This window comes from Myxocyprinus asiaticus, chromosome 6, assembly GCF_019703515.2.
Source record: "Myxocyprinus asiaticus isolate MX2 ecotype Aquarium Trade chromosome 6, UBuf_Myxa_2, whole genome shotgun sequence".
Lineage (NCBI taxonomy): Eukaryota > Metazoa > Chordata > Actinopteri > Cypriniformes > Catostomidae > Myxocyprinus > Myxocyprinus asiaticus.
Window position 1 is genome coordinate 24161258 of NC_059349.1, and position 18656 is coordinate 24179913.

General features: G+C 46.9%; 1 protein-coding gene across 7 annotated transcripts in view; it reads right to left on the reverse strand.

Moving 5' to 3' along the window:
* Positions 1-18656, reverse strand: part of LOC127442610 (kinesin-like protein KIF1A) — a 69111-nt gene that overhangs the window by 2853 nt on the left and 47602 nt on the right. For 4 of the 7 annotated variants that reach the window (XM_051700766.1, XM_051700765.1, XM_051700769.1 and 1 more), the window contains 18 exons: positions 12700-12790; positions 12487-12605; positions 12246-12301; positions 12046-12154; positions 11851-11917; positions 11139-11223; positions 10870-10975; positions 10588-10611; positions 10360-10474; positions 4863-4996; positions 4652-4713; positions 4359-4504; positions 4089-4274; positions 3192-3263; positions 2754-2872; positions 2473-2586; positions 838-1030; positions 391-509 (listed from right to left, as the gene is read on the reverse strand). In XM_051700766.1, the coding sequence (XP_051556726.1) occupies positions 391-509; positions 838-1030; positions 2473-2586; positions 2754-2872; positions 3192-3263; positions 4089-4274; positions 4359-4504; positions 4652-4713; positions 4863-4996; positions 10360-10474; positions 10588-10611; positions 10870-10975; positions 11139-11223; positions 11851-11917; positions 12046-12154; positions 12246-12301; positions 12487-12605; positions 12700-12790 (1917 nt within the window). The remainder of the gene's footprint in view (positions 1-390; positions 510-837; positions 1031-2472; positions 2587-2753; positions 2873-3191; positions 3264-4088; positions 4275-4358; positions 4505-4651; positions 4714-4862; positions 4997-10359; positions 10475-10587; positions 10612-10869; positions 10976-11138; positions 11224-11850; positions 11918-12045; positions 12155-12245; positions 12302-12486; positions 12606-12699; positions 12791-18656) is intronic. The other 3 variants (XM_051700771.1, XM_051700770.1, XM_051700768.1) reach the window with 1 other exon arrangement.

Genomic DNA, 18656 nt, shown 5'->3' on the forward strand with positions numbered 1-18656 from the left:
TTTTTTACATCAATGGCTTGGTAGATGCTAACCAAGTTAGGCAAAAGCATATGACAATGTAAAGTCAGTTAATTTAGCAAACAGCATGTTGTCTTTATAATATCACATTTGCTATTTTCCTGCACAGTATAAAAGGGTCTAAATACAGTACTTTAAAATATATAGTTGCTTTTTATATTTTAGGAAGGGGGTCCTTCGCAAGAGGATCATCATATTTGGGTGTCCTTTGCATGAAGAAAAAAAAAAAAAAACCTGACCTAAAACATTTAATAAATCTAAAGAGAAACTGTGATTGGATGAGGAATTTAATATGTGTTACATTTTACTAAAGGAAATGGAATTGGACCATACGGTGAAATCCTGATTGGACTGTAGGAGCTGTATTTGTACCTGATGGTTCCAGCTAGCAGTGGGTTGAACGCATACAGCCAGTCATGCATCTCTTTTTCATTGCCGGCTTGGAGTAGAATGTTGCGGTGCTCAGTGAACACAGCAAATGTGTTAGTAGCCTAGAAACAAAACACCCTGTGATTAAAAAATCAGTTAAGGTCTGGTAACACAGAGACATCTTATCATAAAGCTAGCCAACTATCACTAGCTAACACTAGCTAGCTAATTACTTCTCTGTTGACAAGACTAGCTTAAACTAGCCTAAGGTGGTAAGCAGGTCTCAGCCAGGCCAAGATGGTTAGGCTGGTCTGTTTTGATGGTTTTAGAGGGGTTTTTGGCACTTGTCTGCTGGTCAGACAGGGAGACCAGCTAGACCAGTTTAAGATATTTCTAAGCAGGGTTTACCCAATGTTTACTTAATGTAAAGCAGTAGGAAGTGTCTCTTACCCTCAGCATGGTCTGCTGATCTTCACTGTACTCCACCTGGGCAGATGAGAGGTTGATTACGGCTCTCTCCACACAGTCTCTCTCACTGCGGTACAAGTAGACGTATGGCCGCCGCACCACAATGTAACGTCTGACCCAGCCATTGGTGTGTGGCTCCAGAAAGTGGAGATAGCCTTTCTTTGACACAATTGGGCTGTAATCAAGGTAAACAATGATAATAAATACAGAATAGATACTGTATTCTGTTCATTTAAAGGGCAAGTAATAACAGGATGCGATTAAAATGTTTTTCTGCTCTACAATCAGGTTGGGAAGGTTATTTTTAAAAAGTATTCTGCTGCAGATTATAGAATACATGCTGTAAAATGTCATTTGTAACATATTTGTATCATATATCTGTAACGTAATCTAAATACTTTGTATTACTTCTTAAGCACTGGCATTTTTTCACTTGTTTTGATTATAAATAAGTAAATAAAATAAGAAAATACACTTCACAGTAAAAATGATTTCTCTGGGAAAAAAAAGTCTAAAAATCTTACGCAGTTTTGCTACTTAGTAAATGTATCTTGTTTTAAGGATTTGTATATATTTTAATAGGAAAACAATATTTAAATTCTCATTAAGAATAAAGTTTTTGCAGTACATCTTTGCTCTAATATAAAAGGTCTTATTAGAGAAAATAAGTTATGCTTTAACATGAATTTTCTTCATAGAATTAATTATAAAATATAATCGTGCCTGGTAACAGATGCATGTTAAGGCAAGAAATAGCATTTTATCTTAGCACAAAGCTAAATGTTCATATGACAATTTACACAAGGTTAACTATTTTTACTGCTCCGAATATAAAACCCCGCAGAGTGTGTGCAACCACATCCTTTTCTGATCGTATGTGAATTCTGTTCATACAGTGAGGCAGAAAATATATTATTTGTAACTTTTTTTACGACGTTAAAGGCTACATTGATTAGCATTTCTTGTAAAATATCCTAACCTCATCAAAAACATTGACAAGGCATGTAATCGTGTATTTACTGGATTTATATTTCATCTGTCAAAGCCTTTCTAACAGTATTTTTGTTAAGCTGTAGAAACATGATGTAGCTACTCTATTAAGCTCCCAAGGAAAAGTTCCACCTTTCAGTGTGAAATCCGTCGTATGAACGAAACAAATCATAAGAAAGCATTTCACCACTGTTCAAAAGCTCCTCGGATTGCATCATTTATTCAGTTAAATGTTTTGAACTGAATAGAATAAATATTAAATGAAACAAATGACAATAAAATGCAAAGTAATCTCTTCAGTAATCAAAATACTTTTTGAATGTAACTGTATTCTAATTACCATTGAAACTGTAACTGTGGTGGAATACAGTTACTTATATTTAGTATTTTAAATACGTAATCCCGTTACATGTATTCCGTTACTCCCCAACCCAGTATTTAATTGAATTTACATGTAGTCCAAATCATTCTATTAAAGGTGACCTGTGAATTTGGCTTATGTTTTGCACTACAGTATGACAGCAGAATTTTATACCTATATTGGTGTGGATGCAACATAATTTTCAGTTACTGATGCCATTCTAGAAATATCATATTTTTTTTGGGGGGGGGGGGTGGTGTGGTTACCTGACACGAATCTCTTGGATATTGGGGATGAAGGTGCAGCTCCTGGGTTTTCTCTCCACAGGGCTGAAGGGGTCGAGATCAGGGCTCGAAGCACCAGAATTTGCCTCAGCACCTCTGTGAAATGACACAGAACAAGAACTTTCTTTTAAAAATGACTTCTAAGACTGATCATCGGAGCTACTCTGAAATTAGACCAATAGTCAGGGGCAGCAGTGGTATCAGCAATACTGTAATCAGCAGTTTGCAGTGGATTACAACTTTTGTATTGAAAATAAACTGACCTGAAGTCTGGATTGCCATAGTGACCGTCCACAAGTGACGGACAGGTGGAGGAGGGGGTCAGAGTGCTTAGAGCTGAGGAAGAGCTGTCTCTTAAAAATGATGCAGACATCTCTGACAGCTAAGAAAGAGGAACACATCATCAGATGATAAAGCTGGCAACACACTAAAAGTGTCTTATTTAAAATTTCAGAAAATGCCATGCTTACCCTTAAAGCATCTACTAGCTACACTAATCATTGTATTTTATTCTAAATGAGTGAATAAGAGAAGTGAACACAAATTCTTCAATGCGTTGTAAATGAAAATGGAATACGACATTGCTGAGTGAAACCGAGCAGGAGAGAGAGATAGAGGGAGAAAGAGAGAGTGATATCTGGTCTGCAAGGGTGAGAGAATGAGGCAAGGTCTGGATGGACAATAGGGCAGTAAAGGCTCACCTTGCTCTCACTGAGACTGCTGCTCACCTGGCTGTACTGCCTGTTGAAGGTGTGCATGAGCAGTCGCACACACTGAAGAGAGAGAGAGAGAGAAAATAAATTTCAGATGTCCGAGTGGCAGGCCTCTTTAATAGCAGTTAACAGTAATAAAAAGGTACAGAATGGCTTATACACACCAAGTCTAATTTTCATGCCAAAACACACACAACAATATTTTAAAATAGAACAATGCATCTAAAACGGAATGTCTTCAAACAAAATCCAAAGCATTGTATTGCAATGATTTGTTCTTTTTCTATTCAGCAGCTACAGTACCTCAGGCAAATAATTCAGAAGGATTGAAATTTTTGTTATAATTTGGAACCAAGTTTGCAGGATCCTAATGGGAATCCTGAACATTTGAAATTTGGTAATTTCAAAAGTGAAAGAATGTGAAAGTGAAAGTGGAGCTTTATAGTAAAAAAGTATGGATTACTTGTATGCTGCCTTTATGTGCTTTTTGGAGCTTCAAAGTTTGGTCACCATTCATTTGCATTGTATGAACCTACAAAGCTGAGATATTCTTCTAAAAATCTTAATTTGTGTTCTGCAAAAGAAGGAAAGTCATATACATCTGGGATGGCATAAGGGTAAGTAAATGATGAGAGAATTTTCATTTTGTGGTGAACTATCCCTTTAATACAGTAGAATCTCTTGGCTAGAGTAAGAACTAGGGTAGGTTGATTTTGTTCAAGTTAAAATTGAGATTGAATCATTTGGTGCCAAAAAAAACAACAACAAAAAACTATAGTTTGCAAAAATTATACACTTTCATGTTCATTCACTTCGGACTTGGTGTAAATAGGCCATTATTCTGTCATAGTGTGGAGACAGTATGTAGCAGCAGGTTGTAATCACCTTGGCAGCCAGCTCCTTCTGCCTCTCATTGGTACTGTCCAGATCCAGGCTGGCTACTGAATTGATCAAGGGGCTGGAGGCTTTAGGTGAGTCCATGAGGTCTTTACCACAAAAAGCGTCCTGTCCCAGCAGCAGAGATGCTTCTAGCTTCTCTCTCAGCAGAAGGTAGTGCCTGGTCTTCTCCACCTGTACAAAAAACACACACCTCACAGTCATTTACTTTATTAAAAAATAAATAAACAGTCAACCCATATTTACTCCAGCCTTTACCTCTTGCATTAGGCTGAGTTTCTCCAGCTCCCACTGGTGGTCCAGGATGAGACTGTCACTGCGGGGCCTCCAACCCGCAAGGTTCTCCTCTCCACGCACGTACGCCACTGAGGTGTCCAGCACCCGTCTGCGCCTCCTCTGCATACCTGAACAGCATGAACTTCAAAGTTAAAGCAACACAAAAGGAATCAACTAGAGACAAACAGCAAGCTTAAACATGCAAGTTTAAGGTCAGAGCTCTTTTCACATACAAAAATAAAATAATTTGTTTGAATTTGTACACATGGTCTTACCAGGACTTCCGATATCAGCCAGATGGCAGAGGCTTAATTCATACACTCCAGTCACGCGGTTACTATGACACAATAGTGCACCAAATGTGTCTTTGAAAAATCATTCAACCCCACTACATCCCAATTTAAATATTCACATTACACAATACTGTCATTTCTCATGATAACAAGCAAAGACAGCTTTGAAAACAGGCTAGCAGACTCTCCTCACCTTTCAGAGGGCCTAAAAGCACCAGTGCTGAAGAGGTTTCGAATTGAGCATGATGCAGGAAGTTTGGCATCTCTGGAGTAGAACACCATGCAGAAGTCCTTAGTGATGACAGTGGGCTGAGTGCAGCACTCCATCTAAATATAATGGCAAAATAGGTTAGTGGGAAACCTATTAATATATAAATATATTTTCTATACAGAAAATATATTTTAATCCAGTAAAAGCAGCTCCTACTACATTAAGCCTTGTGTAGTGTTTGTTAGTGTGAACATCTTTTTTGTTCCCGGTCAAAAATGACTGGCCCACAAAGATTGTTAATAAATCTCTCATATTGCATATACAGTATTATAACAAGATATTGCATTAGATCTTTTTTATCAACTTATTGTTTATTAATTATATCTTTTTTTAACATATTTAAAAAATCAAATTTTTTTTTTAATTGGTAGAAGGATTCATTGAATTAAGCTTATACTGGGCTACTGGGGGCACTCCCTGCAGGAAAAATTAAAACATATATAATAAAAACAATAATTATGTAATAAATTACTACTTGCTTGATCTAAACAAAATAGGTGTCATTTTAAAGTTTACAATCTGGACTTTACAATCCATAAAGCTGATCCTACCAATTCCTAAATAATGTTTTTTTTAATTTGCTGACAAATTAGAACTGTTTTTTTCTCATAATTTGCTAATTTGTTATCACAACAATTATATTCAGAGTTGGTAAAAACATAAAAAAAAGATGATATAGCCATGTGTTCCCTATCTGTCACTCACTCGACGTTGTGTTGATGTAGTGACACTAGGGGTCACTCTTGGGAGCCCGAGACACCTCTGGTCTTTGATAAAAGGCCAATGAAAATTGGCGAGTGGTATTTGCATGCCACTCCCCCAGACATACGGGTATAAAAGGAGCTGGTATGCAACCACTCATTCAGATTTTCTCTTCGGAGCCAAACGGTCATGCTCATTGAGCTGAATATCACTGTTCATTCACCTCTGCTGGATCTGACGGCGCATTTCAGCAGCTTCTCCCTCCTCTGCACTGGTGCACTGCAGAGAACGCCCCTAGGCGCTTTGGCAAAAAAACTAGAGAGTATATTTTCTGAAAGAGCATTTTTCCCCTCTAAAAGAGTATATATTTCTCTAAAAGTGCGCACACACGGAACGTCTTTTTAAAGACGCGTCTTTTTAAAGATGCCTTTCCGATTGTGTGTTATTCCTGGTTGCGGTCGTTATCTCTCAACTTCGGATGGTCATGATCGCTGTCTTTCGTGTCTGGGCGTGACCCACACGGAAGCAGCCTTTGTGAATGGTTCATGTTCTCACTGCGAGGACATGACCATGGCGACGTTGGGGTCGCGGCTTGCTTTAAGTAAGAAAGCAAGCCACCCCAGTGGCTCCCCGCCTCGGTCCTTCTACCTACGGGTATGAGGCCAGTGCGGCTAGCACTGGGGGCGATTTGGGATCGTCTCCGCTGGGTATCCCCCCGCGGACCTCCCATTCCCCAGCACGCTCGTCTGCCCCAATCGGGCTTCCGGATGAGTTCGCCGGCTCGTCTCACGGCGAGTCTGGCTTCTTGTTCGGAGCTCGCGAAGATGATGAGCTCTCGAGCGCAGCATCAGAGAGCGGGCTTGTCCAGTCGGACGCAGAAGCCTCAGCTGGGCTTCCCCCTTCGGGGACGGTCGCCCAGTCACAGGCCGATGCCGAAATGACGGACATGCTTTCCGGGGCAGCCGCGAGCGTCGGGTTAGAGTGGTACCCTCCACTCTCCCCTGAACCCTCGCGGCTTGATGATTGGTTTCTGGGCTCGCGGTGCCGCTCAAAGCAGCCTCGCCCCGGCGCGGCTCAAGATCCCGCACCCCATCTGTTCGTTGCCAATGGCGTCCCCCTGCGGTGACTGCACCGGCTCCGCTGCAGCCCGCCCCTTCGGCCCGGCCCCGGCGTGGAGCCTACCGCAGGAAGCCAACGCCACCCGTCTCACAGCCGGCGCCGAAGAACCCACGGAGGTCCTCGAAGCGCCCCTGAGATGGGCAACCCAGGGACTCACATGGAGCTGGTAGGAAGACCACTCCATCCCCCGGTGGAAGGCCGGGTGGAAAATCTTTTGTTGCCTTTTTGTTTGATTTCGCCGCACGCCCAAGTGGCTGTGGTACCCAACAGTTCAGCAAAAGAGCGGCTTCCTTTCTCCCTGGGTCACATACCCGGTGCATACGGTCGTCACCACGACTACCGTCCACGGGCTTTTTCTTGCAGGATTTGCGCTCCAGCGGTGCCCTTTCCGCCCCTGAGCGCCCAGCTGTGGCACACAGCCACCCCTGATGTGGCAGCCTCCATGGGTCACTAGGACAGGCCTCTTCCTCCCCCGTCCCAGGCTGTTCCGGGGGTGGTCACAAGGAGCCAGGTAAGTGTTTCGATGTCCCTAGACTCAGCACGGCCACGACGTGCTGTGGCACCTCGCGCTCCGCCCCGCCTTGGGGCCTCACCTGCCGGTACGTCCGACGACGTTGTCCCCTTGGTCCCCCTCACATTGAATTTGGACGCATGGCTTGCGCTTTCAAATCCATCGCGGTGGCTGATCCAGACCGTCCGACTCGGCTGCGTGATTCAGTTCGCCAGGCGCCCGCCCAGGTTCAGCGGTATTCACTTCACCTTGGTCAAGGGCGAAAATGCCGCCACCCTGTGCGCGGAGATCGCTACCCTCCTACGGAAGGACGCGATAGAACCTGTCCCTCCAGCCGAGACGAAGAAAGGGTTTTACAGCCCCTACTTCATTGTACCGAAAAAAGGCGGTGGGTTGCGGCCAATCTTGGACCTGCAAGTACTGAACCGGGCTTTACACAGAATCCGTTCAAGATGCTGATGCAAAGACGCATTCTGGCGAGCGTCCGGCATCAAGATTGGTTAGCGGCAGTAGACCTGAAGGATGCGTACTTCTTCGTCTCGATCCTTCCTCGACACAGACCCTTCCTGCAGTTCGCATTCGAGGGTCAGGCGTATCAGTACAAAGTCCTCCCTTTCGGCCTGTCCCTGTCTCCTCGCGTCTTTACGAAGATCGCAGAGGCTGCCCTTGCCCCGTTAAGGGAGGTGGGCATTCGCATTCTCAACTATCTCGATGACTGGCTAATCCTAGCTCACTCTCGAGACGTGTTGTGCGCACACAGGGACCTGGTGCTCTCACACCTCAGCTGACTAGGACTTCGGGTCAACTGGGAAAAGTGCAAGCTCCTCCCGGTTCAGTCACAACAAACGCCTCCAAAACGGGGCACCCTCTGGCACCCACTCCCAGACCTCTGGAATCTCCATGTCTGGTCCCTGGACAGGACGTGGAAGACCTAAGCGGTCTACCACCCGTGGTGGTAGACATGATCACTCAGGCTAGGGCCCCCTCTACGAGGCACCTGTATGCCTTTAAGTGGCATCTATTCGCTAAGTGGTGTTCTTCCCGACGCGAAGATCCCCAGAGATGCGCAGTCGGATTAGTGCTTTCCTTCCTGCAGGAGAGGTTGGAAGGGAGGCTGTCCCCCTCCACCTTGAAGGTGTATGTTGCTGCCATGGCAGCACACCACGACGCAGTCGACGGTAAGTCCTTAGGGAAGCACGACCTGATCACCAGGTTCCTAAGAGGTGCCAGGAGGCTGAATCACTCCAGGCCGCGCCTCGTTCCCACATCGGACCTCTGTAGTTCTTCAGGGTCTACAGAGAGCCCCCTTTGAGCCTTTGCAGTCAGCCGAGCTTAAGGCACTCTCCTTGAAGACTGCCCTCCTGACTGCGCTCACTTCCATCAAGAGGGTAGGTGACCTGCAAGCGTTCTCTGTCAGCGAAACGTGCCTGGAGTTTGGTCCAGGTTACTCTCACGTGATCCTGAGACCCTGACCGGGCTATGTGCCCAAGGTTCCCACCACCCCTTTAGGGACTAGGTGGTGAACCTGCAAGTGCTGTCCCAGGAGGAGGCAGACCCAGCCCTTTCGTCGCTGTGTCCGGTGCATGCTTTACACATCTATTTGGATCGCACGCAGAGCTTTAGAATCTCTGAGAAGCTCTTTGTCTGCTTTTGGTGCACAGCGGAAAGGAAGCGCTGTCTCCAAGCAGAGGATCGCCCACTGGCTCGTTGACGCCATAACTATGGCATATCTCGCCCAAACCATGCTGCCCCCGGTAGGGCTACGAGCCCATTCTACCCGTGGTGTGGCGGCTTCTTGGGCCTTGGCCAGAGGTGCCTCTCTAACAGATATTTGCAGAGCAGTGGGCTGGGCAACACCCAACACCTTTGCAAGGTTCTACAACCTCCGGGTGGAACTGGTTTCGTCCCAGGTAGTGGCACGCAACACAAGCGGATAAGCCCAGGATATCCGGCCGGGTGTATCGCTTGCACATAGCGCCTTCCACCTCCTTTTGAGCTGAAGACGTGCGCCATTAATTCCCAGTAGTGTTCACAAAATTTGTTCCCTGGTTGACTTCCTCCGAGCCCTGTGGCAGTCGAGTTTTCGGAGAGACTCGCTGCCGGCCCAGTACACACGCTAACCAAGAGCCCTGTTCTGGGGTAGGTGCTCCGCATGTGGCGGTTCCCTGTAAGGCTAACCCCATGCGATCTATATCTTCTGCTAATTTGTTTCCCTGCTGGCAAACTGCATCTTCCTTGGGCAGAGCCCCTCCGCCCCAGTCTCCATGTTTGTAGTAACTCCTCCCCCATTGGGCAGGATCTACCTTGAAGGCTCTCCACATGGAAAGACCATGTGATGTATTTTTCCACTTAAAAATATCCCCCCTCTCTTGGGGTGAGGTGTGATCTCCGCGGTGTCCTCCCCTTGGGAGGGACACCCCCCCCGACTAGACCTGGTGGCCCAGTCGGATAATTCCCCTTCTTTTTTAGGGAGTGGAAAAAGAGAAGGGGAAAAGAGGTCACGACTGGGTTAAGCCTGTCTCTGTCTTTGGGTAGTCAACTTGTCCCCAAAAAGGGCCGTTCGACACTCATAACTGTGTTGGGGGAAGTTACGTGTCGACCTGGTGTGCTGGCTATGAGGCACACAGCAAGTCTGCCCACCACACACCGCCATATCACGTAACACCGTTCAGCCTTGTGGCATTTTGTATAGGAACCCCTAGTGTCACTACATCGACACCAACGTCGAGTGAGTGACAGATAGGGAACGTCATGGTTACTGGTGTAACCTCCGTTCCCTGATGGAGGGAACGAGACGTTGGTCCCTCCTGCCACAACACTGAACTACCCTCTGAAATGGCCGGACCTTATATCAGCTCCTCAGCGTAAAACCTGAATGAGTGGTTGCATACCAGCTCCTTTTATACCCGTATGTCCGGGGGAGTGGCATGCAAATACCACTCGCCAATTTTCATTGGCCTTTTATCAAAGACCAGAGGTGTCTCGGGCTCCCAAGAGTGACCCCTAGTGTCACTACATCGACACCAACGTCTCGTTCCCTCCATCAGGGAACGGAGGTTACACCAGTAACCATGACATTTTCCTTACCTCAAGATAGGCAGAGAGAGTGATGTAAATTTTCTCTCTGTATGGAGTGACTCGGTTCAGCAGAAGGGAGTTGTGCATGGAGCTATCCCATGCTGCCTCAAAGCGGTAAAATGTCCTGAAAAGACAACAGAATTGAGAATTATATCAATTCTTATATTTTCACATTTGAAGTTTAAAGAACATGGGTTATAATCAGGCAACAATATACTAAACTAACGGAAAACATACCTATAGTCAATTCCCAGTGACACACTGACAGAAAACAAAGAGATTCCCATGTTAGTGAATTAGAATTTGTTAATTAGAAAGCTGAGTTTTTAGTTTTGTTAACATGCACTATGAATAGCTTCTTATTGCTAACCTTGACAGGAACATTACAAATTCAACTAGACACACCAGCTTTTAAAAAGCACTAAAACATGTTAATCATATAAAGTATTTTAAGGGAAAAAGGTTCAGTTATTTTAAAGTACCAGAGGAAGGAAATTCATTTGAATTTCAGTCATTCACCTGTCATCATAAGATGGTCGTATGTAGCCAGAAGACAGGATGTTGAGGGACAGGATGTTGGGATCTATGATCGTCTCATCTGCCTCAGGTGTGTTACGGATGCGGCCTGAAAGAGAACAGCAATGCTGAGTCATCTGAATCTCTGCCTGAACATTCACTACAGCCATCTCCATTTGTCCTCTATACAGTGTACCAACTTGCTTTGTATATAATAGAAGACAGAGATTCTAAAACTACTTTTGTGAGAAATCTCGATAACATTTACTAACCTATGACCAGCTCTTTAACTTCCCTCCATTCAATGTCATTGCCAGTTTCAAGAGCTACAGTGACAGTAATTCTCCTTTGGATGCCCTGTAGAAATAAGTTTAGAAGTGAAAATCCCAAATAAAAAATTAATATACATTTTAAATGATTAAACTAATATAGAAAACCACACTGTTATCATCTGTATGACCATTAAAACTCATGCTCTGTTTGGGGTCTGAGTCACCCCATTTTTATAGTTTGAAAAATATAGGCCACTTAACATTGAATTATCAGGTTGACACTTCATGGCTTTTCGTAATCTTATGAGGACTGATAATAAACATAATTTCAAATTGTATGAATTCTTATTTTAATTCTGTGAAACATGCATTTTCCCATGCTAAGATTCTCTGACTGGTATACCCACTGTAAAGAAACACTTCTGCTTGCCAATTGTCTGTTTTGCTTTGTTTTTATTGTAAGTTCCTACCATATGCTTTTGATGGGGTCAAACTGACCCAAACAGAAACCATGTTACGAGAATGGATGCCAGTCCCATTTCTGTAAGGTGTATGCCTACTTTGTAGTAAAAATGAGGCTTAAAGCAGGGTTTTGAATAGGTTAGATGAACTTGATAAAAGAATTTGAAGGGGAAATAAGAGGCTAATTTTGTTAATCTGAACAAAACATGAGGCTTAGGTTCCTAGGGACAGTAAATTGAATCAGGTTTACCTGGTGCAATAGGAATGTACCATGGCAGGGCATTCCACCTCTGTGATCAACAACAGCTGGGATGTAACTGAGAAGGAACATAGACAGTTACAAGGGTAACATTACATATAATTAACCTTACCATACACACATAATTCAATGAGTAACTCAAAATGTACTGATATACCACAAGTCAGGAGTTCATGGGATACTCACTCTCCATTAGCCTCAAGTTCACAGATCTCAAAGAAAGCCATAAGGTCATATTTGCAGTGACAGGGGCCAGCAGTGGAGTGTGTCATGGTGCTCAGTTTGGTGGCGGGCACTTGGGGGAGACAAAGGCAGAGTTCAGACACAGACTACAAATGAATGGAGGGCATACAGCTCAGGCAATTAAACAATAATATGATTTTTACCTGGCTTTGACAAGGGCATAACCCTAGGAAACTGCCTTCTTGTTGGACGTAATGAACTACAGGAAAAGTAGGCATTAGTCGGATTGATAAAATACTGTAGGTGACTTGCAGAGTAAAAAATACAGTAAAAATATGTGAATCAGTTGTATTTACCTGAAATTTTACATAAAATTTTATGACCAATTTGTGCAGAAGTCCAGGTAAATCCAAAGGGTCTTAAATGTGCTAAAATATTCCTCACCTAATTAAGTCCTTACAGAGAGGAGGGAAGGGCTGTTTCTGGTAGTGCCCAAATACCTCGAAAATGATTGGCTGACTTTTGATGTACTCCACAAAAGACTTAGTGACCTCCACAGTTATCTACAATAGAACCAAACCACGCATAAACCATTTAGTTAGATTAATTAGTGACATCTCAAACATTAGTTGTAAATGCCACAAGGGCTGTGCTTACATTTTGCACATGGTAGAATCCCAGAGGAGGGCCTCTGCCAGTGTTCTTTAAGGGCTCAGTGGAAAATGCCTCGTCATGCCTGTGAATAAAGCTGGAGAAGGACATAGGAATCCTGAGACTGCATCAGAAGCCTTATGAGTGCTGATCTGTGATGACTGTTGCCTTTCACACTCTAAAATACACTGCATGGTCAGAAGTATGTGTACACCTGAACATCAAACCCATACACGCTTGATTAGAATTACTTTCAAAACCACTGGCATTAATAAGGTGTTGCTCCTGACTTTGCTGCTACAACAGCCTCCACTCTTTTGGGAAGGCTATCTACTAGATGTTAGAACATGGTTCTGGCCTTCTGGATATTATTTCCCATTCACACACAAGTGCATCAGTGGAAGCAGAGACTATTTAGCAGAGATGGGCCACTTTTATTAAAATGAATGGGAGAAATTGGAACGTGAATGCCCAGTGGTCAGTGGATGTAGAAAAGGAAGTCAATCACCTTTTTAGCTACAGATATCGCCTGTCAATCAACTCGAAAACACGCATGCGCATTAACTATACAAGCTATATAGCGTAATCTGAGGTAAAGAAGCACAATTTATGATACCAGTGTAGTCAGATTTTCCTGCTGATTTGAAATATGTTCTTTGATCGTCTGTCTTTTGGTCTTTCCCCATTCAAGTAGATAGGAGCTGCACTTGTATGCTGCTTGTTTACATCGAAAAATAGCTGTCCAGCCTGCCTGAGAGTGTTCCAAAGATGGCCGCTGAGTGGACTGACTTGCTAAAAACACTTTGGTGGAAGTCAGCCTGCATTTCAATTCATCCCAAAGGCGTTCAGTGGGATTCAGGTCTTAGCTTTGTGCAAGTCAGTAAAGTGTTTCCACACCAGACTAAGTAAACCATCTTTATGGACCACACTTTGTGGGCATTGTCATGGTGGAACAAAAAAGGGCCCTTCCCAAGCTGTCGTCACAAATTTGGAAGCAAAATTCTCTTAAATTTCATTGTAAATAAAGGTGCTGTAAGGTATTTTTTTATGGAAAGGTATGCAAAACATTTTCCTATTCCCTGAAAGATAATAATGAAATAAGTGAGATATCTCACCGGTCTCTGTGACAGCACTAGACTCTGTAAACAACAAACAAAAATGTGTCTGCAGGGCCGCAGAATCTTACACTTTCTGCTTATCAATCATTTTGTGCATTCTCATAATATTGTAGTTAAAACAAATTATTGAGGCATAATGCCATTTTTATGCCATGTTGCTCATAACAGTAGTCAGTTGATGGTGCTATTTTGCATCTGTTGTTTTTGACAACCGCTTCTGCTCGGTGTCGGTCTCAATAAAGATCATGTGGTATCTCTGGAGAGTGGGGTTTTGGAAAGAGGGGGTGTGGCCAATTCAACGGCTCAGTCTCGTGGAAGTAGAATGGCTAAAATCTCTTACAGCACCTTTAAGTCTTCACTGGAATTAATGGAATAGCCAAACCTGTAAGAAGGGGATGTCCAAATATTTTTGGCCATGTTGTATATGTCAGCTGCAAAGATGGGCAGCACAACTGATAATTACAGTATGTAGTTCTGTATGTAAAACATCCTGGTTACTTGCGTAACCTCCGTTCCCTGATGGAGGGAACGAGACGTTGTGTCGAGGTAGTGACACTAGGGAGCCCTTTTGATAAAAGGCCAATGAAAATTGGCGAGTGGTATTTACATACCACTCCCCCAGACATACGGGTATAAAAGGAGCTGGTATGCAACCACTCATTCAGGTTTTGTGCTGAGGAGCCGAGACAAGGTCCCAGCCATTTCAGCGGTTAGTTCAGCGTTGTGGCAGGAGGGACACAATCAGGGAACGGAGGTTACGCAAGTAACCAGGACGTTCCCTATCTGTCACTCACTCGATGTTGTGTCGATGTAGTGACACTAGGGGTCCCTATACGAAACGCCACAACTGGCTGAACTGTGTTAAGTGAACTGGCGGTGTATGACGGGCAGACCACTGTGTGCCTCATCCTCCCTGACCTTGCACAGGGTCTGTGCAAGTAGGCTCACTGGAGGAAACGCATATTTGCGAAGTCCAGGGGGCCATCTGTGTGCCAGTGTGTCTATACCAAGAGGTGCCTCAGTCAGGGCGTACCAGAGTGGGTAGTGGGAGGATTCTTGGGAGGCGAACAGGTCTACCTGTGCCTGCCCGAATCGACTCCAAATCAGCTGGACCACCTGAGGGTGGAGTCTCCACTCTCCCCTGAGGGAGAGTGCCATGACAGCATGTCCGCTGCAGTGTTGAGGTCGCCCGGGATGTGAGTGGCTCGCAGCGACTTGAGGTGCTGCTGACTCCAGGGGAGGAGTCATACAACGGGAGTGCAGACCACCTTGATGGTTGACATATGCTACCATTGCTGTGTTGTCTGTCCGAACTAACACATGCTTGCCCTGGATCAGCGGCCAAAACCTCCACAGGGTGAGCAGAATTGCCAGCAACTTGAGGCAGTTGATGTGCCAACGCAGCTGTGGGCCCTTCCATAAGCCGGCGGCTGCGTGCCCATTGCATACAGCGCCCCAGCCCATTTTGGAGGCGTCTGTCGTAACCATGACATACAGAGACCTGCTCTAGTGGAACACCTGCCCATAGAAACGTGAGGTCGGTCGAAGGGCTGAAGAGGCGGTGACAGATCGGCGTGATGGCCACGCGATGTGTCCTGCGGCGCCATGCCCATCTCGGGACTCGAGTCTGAAGCCAGTGCTGAAGCGGTCTCATATGCATCAACCCGAGCGGAGTGGCCACCGCTGAGGATGCCATATTCCCCAGGAGCCTCTGAAAGAGTTTCAGTGGAACCGCTGTCTTCTGTCTGAACGCCTTCAAACAGGTCAGCATCAACTGTGCGCCCTCATTCGTGAGGCGCGCCGTCAACGAGACTGAGTCCAACTCCAAGCCGAGGAAAGAGATGCTCTGAACCGGGAGGAGCTTGCTCTTTTCCCAGTTGACCCAAAGCCCTAGTCGGCTGAGGTGCGAGAGCACCAGGTCCCTGTGTGCACACAGCACATCCTGAGAGTGAGCTAGGATTAGCCAATCGTCGAGATAGTTGAGGATGCAAATGCCCACTTCCCTTAGCGGGGCAAGGGCTGCCTCTGCGACCTTCATGAAGACGCAAGGGGACAAGGACAGGCCGAAAGGGAGGACCTTGTACTGATACACCCAACCCTCAAATGCAAACCACAGGAAGGGTTTGTGTCAAGGTAGAAATGAGACGTGGAAGTACGCGTCCTTCAGGTCTACTGCCGCGAACCAATCTTGATGCCGGATGCTCGCTAGGATGCATTTTTGCATCAGCATCTTGAACGGGAGTCTGTGCAAAGCCCAGTTCAGTACTCGCAGGTCCAAGATTGGCCGCAACCCACCACCTTTCTTCGGTACAATGAAGTAGGGGCTGTAAAACCCCTTCTTCATCTCGGCCGGAGGGACAGGCTCCATCACATCCTTCCGTTGGAGGGTAGCGATCTCCACGCACAAGGTAGCAGCATCCTCAACCTTCACTGAGGTGAAGTGGATACCGCTGAACCTGGGTGGACACCTGGCGAACTGAATCGTGTAGCCGAGTCGGATGGTCCGGATCAGCCATTGCAACGGATTGGAAAGCGCAAGCCATGCGTCCAAGTTCCGGGCGAGGGGGACCAAGGGGACAATCTTGTCAGACGTACCGGCAGGTGGGGCCTCACGGCAGGGCGGAGCCTGAGGTGCCACGCCATGTTGTGGCCGTGCTGAGTTCAGGGACATCAAAGCACTTACCTGGCTCCTTGTGACCACCCCAGAACAGCCTGGGACAGGGGAGGAAAAGGCCTGTCCTCGTGACCCGTGGAGACTGTCACATTGGGGGTGGATTTGTGCCACAGCTGGGCACACAGGGGCAGGGAGACCGCCGCTGGAGCGCAAAACTTGCCAAAATGGAATGGTGGACGGTGGTCGTGATGACGGCTGTGCACACTGGGATTGTGACCCAGGGAATGAGGAAACTGCTCTTTTGCTGAACTGTTGGGAACCACAGCCACTTGGGCATGCGGCGAAATTAAATGAAAAGGCAACAAAATATTCTCATCCCGGCCCTCCACCGGGGGATGGAGTGGTCTGCTTACCAGCTCCAAGGCAGTGGGTTTCGTCGTCCCTGGGTCACCCGTCTCAGGGGTGCTTCGAAGCCTTTCGTGGGTTCTTGGCAGCCAGCCATGAGACGGGTGGCGTCTGCTTCCTGTGGTGGGCTCCACGCTGGGGCCAGGCCGAAGGGGCGGGCTGCGGCGGAGCTGGTGCAGTCACTGCAGGGGGACACCCTTGGCGACGAGCAGGCAGGGTGCGGGATTTTGAACCGCGCAGGGGCAGGATGTGCCGGATAGCCTCCATCTGCTGCTTCACCGTCGAGAACTGCTGGGCAAAGTCCTTGACAGTGTCGTCGAATAGGCCAACCTGAGAAATTGGGGCAGCAAGGAACCGTGCCTTGTCGGCCTCTCCCATCTCAACCAGGTTGAGCCAAAGGTGGCGCTCCTGGACCATCAAGGTGGACATCGCCCACCCGAGAGACCGCACCGTGACCTTCGTTACCCGGAGAGCAAGGTCGGTCGCCGAGAGCAGCTCCTGCATCAAATCTGGGGCGGAACTACCCTTGTGCAGTTCCTTTAACACCTTGGCTTGGTGGACATGCAGAAGAGCCATGGGGTGCAGAGCGGAGGCAGCTTGTCCAGCGACACTGTAGGCTTTGGCCGTCAGGGACGACGTAAACCTACAGGCCTTGGACGGGAGCTTTGGGCGCCCACGCCAGGTGGTGGCGCTCCGCGGGCATAGGTGCACCGCGAGCGCCTTATCCACCGGGGGAATCGCCGAATAGCCCCTGGCCGCCCCACCATCGAATGAAGTGAGGGCGGGGGAGCTGAAAGATTGGGACCGGGCAGTAAAAGGTGCCTCCCACAACCTAGTCAGCTCCTCATGCACTTCCGGGAAGAAAGGAACTGGAGCAAGGCATGGCTGTGAGCGGATCCCAGGAAACTATCATCAAGCCGAGAGGGTTCAGGGGAGAGCGGAGGGTTCCATTCTAGCCCGACGCTCGCGGCTGCCCGGGAAAGCATGTCCATCAGCCTGTGACTGGGCGACCGTACCCGAGGGGGGGAGCCCAGCTGAGGCTTCTGCGTCTGACTGGACGAGCCCGCTCTCCGATGCGGCGCTCGAGAGCTCATCAGCTTCGCGGGCTCCGAACAAGAGATCGAACTCGGCGTGAGACGAGCCGGCGGACTCATCCGGAAGCCCGATCGGGGCAGACGAACGTGCTGGGGAATGGGAGGTCCATGGGGGGATACCCGGCGGAGGTGGTCCCATTGGGGTCCCCAAATCGCCCCCAGTGCTAGCCGCGCTCGTCTCATACCTGTAGGTAGAAGGACTGAGGCAGGGAGCCCCGCACGACCACAATGTTGCCATGGTCATGTTCTCGCAATGAGTATATGATCCATTCACGAACGCTGTCTCCGTGTGGGTCGCGCCCAGACACGAAAGACAGCGATCGTGTCCTTCAGAAGTTGAGAGATAACGACCGCAACCAGGAATAACACACAAACGGAAAGGCATCTTTAAAAAGACGCGTCTTTAAAAAGAAGTTCCGTGTGTGCCGCTCTTTTAGAGAAATATATTTTTTTAGAAAAATATACTCTCTTATTTTGGCCGAAGCGCCCAGAGGCATTCTCTGCACTGCATCTGCTGAAATGCGCTGTCAGATCCAGCAGAGATGAATGAACAGTCAGCTCAGTAAACATCGACTGTTCGGCTCCGAAGAGAAAATCTGAATGAGTGGTTGCATACCAGCTCCTTATATACCCATATGTCCAGGGGAGTGGTATGCAAATACCACTTGCCAATTTTCATTGGCCTTTTATCAAAGACCAGAGGTGTCTCTGGTCCCCTAGTGTCACTACATC